At 33.7% G+C, this 7,263-nt stretch overlaps 1 protein-coding gene across 1 annotated transcript in view; it reads left to right on the top strand.

The window, feature by feature from the left end:
• Nucleotides 1-7,263, top strand: part of LOC106464073 (transmembrane 9 superfamily member 3-like) — a 46,921-nt gene that overhangs the window by 27,488 nt on the left and 12,170 nt on the right. The window contains exons 9-10 of the mRNA XM_013924187.2: nt 2,535-2,665; nt 3,800-4,008. Coding sequence (XP_013779641.1) covers nt 2,535-2,665; nt 3,800-4,008 — 340 coding nt within the window. The remainder of the gene's footprint in view (nt 1-2,534; nt 2,666-3,799; nt 4,009-7,263) is intronic.

Here is a 7,263-nt window from a genome sequence, read left to right as displayed (position 1 = left end):
GTTTTTCACGATAAGGTCCGACGTTGTGGTAGACCTGTAGTAGATATGTAACTGCTAAAATTATACACATATCATTGAAGAAAGTTGAGAAAAATGTCCACCTAAAATGGTAGTGAATGGGAATAGGTAAATAGTTTTAAAAGCATTTCTTCAAAAATATTTCATAGTCAAATATCAGATTATTCTTTTTAAACCATAGTTATTGGTCTACTGTTTTTCTGTTTGCCTTAACTTCTTATTTCTCCATACCATGTTTACAAAATAAATCCATATGATTGAAGTTCTGACATCTAAATTTTTGCACTTCATGTTATGTTGAAGCTGTAGAACCTACTATAACACATCTTTTGTGCATTGTTTTAATGTGCTTGTGTTTAGTTCTTATCAAGTATGCATGCTTCAGCAATTAGATTTTGGTTTAAATCAACAGCTTAGTATTATTGCATACAGTCATATTATATGCAGCTAAATAACCTTCATGGTTATCATAAGTTAGGCACGTATGCCAGCCGTTTGTGAAGTTATGTTAAGGTCCATGTATTAGTATCATAATCAGCTGTGGCCTGTCATTAATTATTGTGAAATTGGTTAGTGAGAGTTTCAGATATATCTTAAAAACATTACTGGGGTCATCAAAACTGCATTCTAGCTAGAAAATGATTTCTAGCAGAGCTTTCTTGAGAATAGCCCTCTTAAAAGTTTTTGTATACTCCAAAATATTTCACTGACAAGGTAATTTCGAAATGGAAAACTTGTTTTGTTGCTAAAATACAGAGGTGTGAGTACCTTATACTAAATGATTTTGAATATGCGAATTAGCAAATCACATGTTAACCCTGGCAGATATAAAGTAGAGCTGGAACAGGATATATCAGAAATACATTTTGACATTGTTGGGCACTTCCTAGGTAGTGTGATGCCATCAAAAATTAATCACTTTCAGGAAAGGATTTTGATTCTTTCTGATAGAAATATTCGTATACACAGATCATAAAGACATTTTCAGATCAGACACTTAGAATTTCTGAGAAGGAAATTACTTCCATTTACTTATGGCATCAGAAAGATACCTGCAAGAAGTTGTACAACAGTCATGGTAAGCAAAGTGAAGCATCTTTTAAAAGGTGAGAGACTACAAATACAGAAGGTCAGTGGGAAAAGCCATTCATGTGTCCCAGGAAAAATATGCAACATTATAAAGAAGGATTTTCATTTGGAAACAAGGGCAAAAGGGTATGGCTTCACTACAAGCAGTTCAAGAATGAAATGGGTTTTCATGTTGTTCCTTATCAAGACATACCAGTCAAATTACCATACACAACACCTATTAATTTCTGTGCAATCATACTGTTGAAACAAGCAATGGGAAATTGTCATCCTCTTATACTAGATGGCTTATGGAAAGTCATCATGGAGGAGGGGTGTGCATTGGATATGACAGCCTTACGATGGAGCCTTTTGTGCAGTTTAGGTGGTCATCAGATAGAGTGTGAGTAGATTAGATGACATGGACTGTAACAATATGGCTCCAAAATCATTTTAATATGATGTGCTCAACCTCTGTAGAAGAATAAGGCAAACATATTAATGATAATATTAACTGCTTTTGTGAATATATACTATATAAAATCTTTTCAGCCTGTTTTGCGACTAACACAAGTTTTTCTGTATACTCCATGTTACAAATGCTAAATGAAACTAATATGCTTTCTCTAAACAATAGAAGCTTATAGAATTTTCTTCGCATGCAACCACAAAGTTCTGCAGTAAGCATGCCAGGTTTTATACTGAAAGGTGTTTTGTATGATGATAATGAAACATTGCATTTCAAGATGAAATACGTTTAATATGTATGTGTGAATATTTCTAAACAATTTAGCACTCATAATGTAAAATTTTAAAATTCTGCAAAAGCTATGAATAATTACATTACATACTTATAATCATTTAATGTTTTCATCACAACACGAAATCATTAGCAGTAAAATGGATTTCAGGTTGAACCATAAAATTAATCATATGGCAGAATACGTTGCATTTCTTTCTGTTGTAATAGTTGCTGTATGAAAGATTCTGAGTGTAAGCACATCTACAGCTGCACTAAGTTCTGAAATTTGTACCAAATTCTCTCAGGTGTACCATGTTTCACATTTTTTCATGACAGAATTAAGAGATGTAATAGTACACAAGTGTATTTCATTGACTGTCTGCTATCATGAATTAGTTATTTCATTGATGTGATCAGATGCAGAAGTTGCTATAATAAGTTCAAAGTTGGGTGTACAAGGTATTACTTGGGCATCTTGTTTTATGAATAAAAAAAAACTTTAACTAAATAAAATCCTTTCACTAACTTTAGGCTACATTTGTTTATCACTTTTCTTGTTACATTTACTAGATTATTTTACACAGCTTTCTCTGGAATAGCTCTTTATGTAAAAATGTAGTTTTTCGACCAGACACATCTACAAGTGAAGCATTGAATTAGCTTAGTTACACTCTAGAAATAAAATCTATGTATGTTACTTTCAAAGGTAAAAAATGGATCAAGCAGATGGTAGTGAGTGCTTTTTTTCTACCTTTCCTTGTCTGTGGAACTGCCTTTGTGATAAATTTAGTTGCCATTTACTACCATGCTTCACGTGCTATTCCGTTTGGAACAATGGTAAGTCAGAACTTGATTATTGGCTGCTTACTAAAATGGTAATGTCTTCAGTTTATATTTATTGATATCATTATCTTAGGCAAAGAATTAGTTGACTATTAAATATCCTACAGCACGTAGCTTTCTAAAAAACATGATAAATTGTAATTTTTCATGTTTGGTTGCTATTCACAACAGAGAGGGAGTAAAGTTGATCTTAAGTGTTTAGTTTTTTGTGATTGTTGTATTTATATCTGTATTAAAACTACTAACTCGATGAGAGATGTGAGAATAAACCTCATTATCTGAAAACTGGTATATTATAGTAAGTTGATGCAAGTTACTTTATAATTTGTATAATTACAGTCTTACTATCTAATTAGCTGACATTATGATATAAATAAAGCATTTTTTCTATTCCCAGTTATATATATATAGCACAATTTTAGGATATTGTAACTTAACAACACTTGCTACTTACCACTTTGCCTGCTTTTTTTGAATGTCAAAGGACCTGCATTGTGTAATACCTAAAAGCCATCCTTTATTTTCAATTAATGTTAAACAACTGGTATGTATGAATGTATTTTTGAGCACTGTAAATTAGTTATTATGTGGTATTATTTATCAGCATACAAATAGTGTTTATATTTTTAGTGTATTATTAAATAACATTATAACTACTTGCATTTTACAAGTAACATTTTGAGCAGTTAAATGTTACTTATGACTGATTGTTTACATCAAGAAAGTTCAATAACCTCCTTTCAGTGGAAACTGTAGATAATAAAAAATGAGTACACAAACAGACAAACCAGATAGTTATATTTGCATGTTTTATTTTAACCATTATGAAACCGGATTTAATATTTAGAAATATATTTCTCAATAAGTTTACTTGTTGATGAAAAGAAATTTCCTACCATGAGTAAACAATGACATATAATGCCAATACTTTATAATTTTTGCAGTTACAGTTGTATTGGTAGCTTAGTTTATGTAATGACGTAATGAAGAAAAATGTGTTCACTAACAGTAATTTTACAGAAGATGCTATATGCCATATGTTTTCATATGGCTTTTAAACTTAAAAGTAAGTTAGGTCACTTGAAGTATATTACAATCATTAATGAATATATCTGATTATATTCAAAGGTGGCTGTAACTTGCATATGTCTCTTTGTGATCCTACCTTTGACCTTGGTTGGAACTGTTCTGGGTCGGAATATGTTTGGACAGACCAACTATCCCTGCAGGATCAATGCTGTCCCTCGGCCAATTCCCGAGAAAAAATGGTTTATGGAGCCCCCAATAATCATTGTTCTGGGAGGTATTCTTCCATTTGGTTCGATTTTCATTGAAATGTGAGTTCATGTTTATCTTCAAATATGAGAATTTTGTTCATTTCTTTGGCTTTGAAAAACAAACAGGAACATTTATCAGTATTAAAAGATCTCTAAATACCGTGTAGATGCTAGCTTTTAAATATATTGCTTTATTTCAGTTTAATTTCTTGTTATGTGTAAGTTACAAAATATTTAATTAGATACATGTTAACATGTCTATTTATTTTGGCTGTTGGATACATTTAACAGATTATTACACTCTATAAAATACTTGCATTAATACTGTGAGTGACTGTAATGTTTTATGAAATCTTGAAGATGTTTCTTATATTGTAAGTTTATTATATTTAAGATAAAACTAGATAAGAACATAAATGAAACCAATTCAACGTAAAAATTAACTAGACTTCTAAATATCATGAATTAATTCACAAGAAGACAAAGTCTTATAAATGATTAAAGCACATTGAATCATGCAATTAATAATTGTTTTCAAACTATAACTCCAGTAATATTACATGAAGTTTGTCCAGCTTGAGAGAGTTAGTCATAAGTCTATGCACTAAGCCAACAATGCAAAATAATTTTCAGTTGTATAAAAATAAAAAATAATGTCCATAATTATTATATACATTTGTACTAGTACTAGTAATGTAACTAAAGTGTTAAAGTTGGTTTTAAAATATTCAGAACTTTCATCAATGATATAACTAGTAATACAAAAGAATCTAAATAGAAATAGAAAAGGAATAACCTTAGTCAATTGTTAGTATGCAGCACACAGCTAAGCAATACACCACACCTGTATAAGCATTTGTTGCGTGACAAACATTTGAAATATGTAACCCTTGAAAATACTTTGCATTATTGTAAGCTTGCATTTGAATAGATACCTTATAATCCTGTATAACATTGGTAGTTTACTACTGATAAGAAATTTCATAATATTGAGTAATTTTATAGGTTTTAATGCAATGAAATACCTTATGAAATGATGTTATATTCTAAGTTTGAAATTAAGCAAGAATTTGAATATTATTGCTTTTTATTGTAAGTTTAAATATGACAAAACAATGAATTATATTGTGCATATTATAAGTTAACACCCAATAAGAGAAAAAATCATAATATTGTAAGTTACTTGTGATCAAATATCTAATAATGCTATTTGGAGTGTAAAATGCAGACATAAGTAAAAAAAAACAGAAAAGTAAGTGTGACTGGATGAATGTGGGTCAAAGTAATCTTTCCAAAACATAATTACCTCCTCTCACTACAGCTACTACTTGACTGCTAGGGTTTCTTTTCCTTTCTAAGCATTGGTCTGATTTTTTTTCACTTGCTCCAGTCTTTTATTCCTCACTTAATTGCCCGTGATGATATCTGTCTTGTGATACTCTCCACCTATGCTATTGTACCCTCTATCTTGGTACTGTATGTAAGCCTCTCCTTCAGATAATATTGTCACTTTTTCTCAACAAAACGTTCATTAACAGGTTTCTCTGTAGTATGACTGTTGGAGATACTTTGAGCATTCTTTGTGTTACCTATGTCATTTTCTTAAAAAAAAAAGAAATCTACTACCTGCTGCCACCCTCCATGAGTTATGTGAAGTCCTTTTCTCCAACCCTTGATTTGTGCAGGCATTCCAGAGTCTTTGGATTCAAGGGTTCGTGTTACCTATCTGCATTCATCCCTGTCATAATTGGCTTCTTGACTTTCCTCGGCTCCTGCAGGAGATCATATTTCCACCCCTATTCAAGTGTACCGACCTCCAACATCAGTCCCTCAGTCTGTTAGTACCAAGAATAGGTTCTGCCCATATCCACATCGTTCTTCTGTTTGGTTGGAATGCTACCAGTGGCAGTAGTGACTACCATATGCCTTTGAGTCTGTGGAGACTCGGTTCTGCAAATTTCTGGACATGTGGAAAACCTTTACCACAGATTCATGGGTACTATAGGTACAACAGGATTAGTCATTCAGTTCACGTCTCCATTACCATTATTCCCCCCAACCTGTAGTGTTTCTGCCTTCCACAGATCCTTGGATTTCAGAACTTTGTTCTATGCCTTTCAGAGATTTGTTGGTAGAGGGGGCAGTGGAGAGAGTTGTTCCCATTTTTCCTGGGTTTTATTCCTGTTTGTTTGTTGTGCCCAAAAATACAGGAGATTGGCATCCAGGCATCAATCTTTCTCATCTGAATCAATTCCTAGATTCTCCAAAATTCACAATGGAGTCATTCCTCACTCTGCATTGGTATTTTTCACAGGGACTGTGGATGACCAATTTCGATGTTGCTGGCACCTATCTGCACATTCCCATAGCAGAGTCAACTTGACACTATCTGTATTTTGTGCACAAGTTCAGAGCTCTGCCCTTTGGACTAGCTTTGGCTCCTTATGTGTTCTGCCAAATCAAACAAACCTTTTCTTGTCACCTCCATTCCTTAGGTCTTTGCACACACCATTACATGGACATCTGGCTACTGCTGGCACCATCTCGTCAGTTGGCAGAACGTTACACCCAGATACTGTTTTCCAAAGCAACCAAGGCAGGATTTCTTATCAGAGCTGAGACATCTCTTCTCACTCCAACACAGTATATCATTTGTCTGGTTGTCTTTTTCAACACATATCTCAATCATGCTCAGTCAACTCCCATCCGGCTACATGCCATGGAACAGGCAATCCAACTCTTATGTCTCTTTCTTCCATTGCACAGATGGTTCTTTCTCTTTTGGGGATGTGGGCATCACTCAAATCCCTCATTCCTTTGGGATGAGAGCACATGAGATCCCTTCAGTGGTCTCTACACAACCATTGAATCATGAATAGTAATCCACTGGATTCCCCAGTCTTCTTATTCTCAAGTAGTAGTTAGATCGGAACAATACTATGATAGGCATTACTCTGCCGCCACCTCCTCCAGAGATCCATTTTTTTCACAGACCTTACTACAGGGATGGGGTGAATATCTCAACAATGAGGCTTCCCTTCGCATCAATGTTTTAGAACTTCTTGCTGTTTAAAGGGCAATGACTCAAGGTCTAGAATTATTGAGGGGGCAAAGTTGTCATACTTCAACAATTCTATGGTGGTGTCTTACATTTTCTGTCAAGGGGCTCTTGGTCCAGGTCTCTTTGTTTTCGAACCTTGGATCTTCTGTGTTGGGCCCACTCCCATCATATCATCCTACTAGCTTGCCATGTTTCAGGGGTGATGGATTTGTTGGTGGATCTATTTTTTCAACCCAACTGAATGGTTGCTTCAT

This window comes from Limulus polyphemus, unplaced genomic scaffold (genome assembly GCF_000517525.1).
Source record: "Limulus polyphemus unplaced genomic scaffold, Limulus_polyphemus-2.1.2 Scaffold57, whole genome shotgun sequence".
NCBI lineage: Eukaryota > Metazoa > Arthropoda > Merostomata > Xiphosura > Limulidae > Limulus > Limulus polyphemus.
Note: the sequence above shows the minus strand (reverse complement) of the source record. Positions and strands in the feature narration are given on the sequence as shown.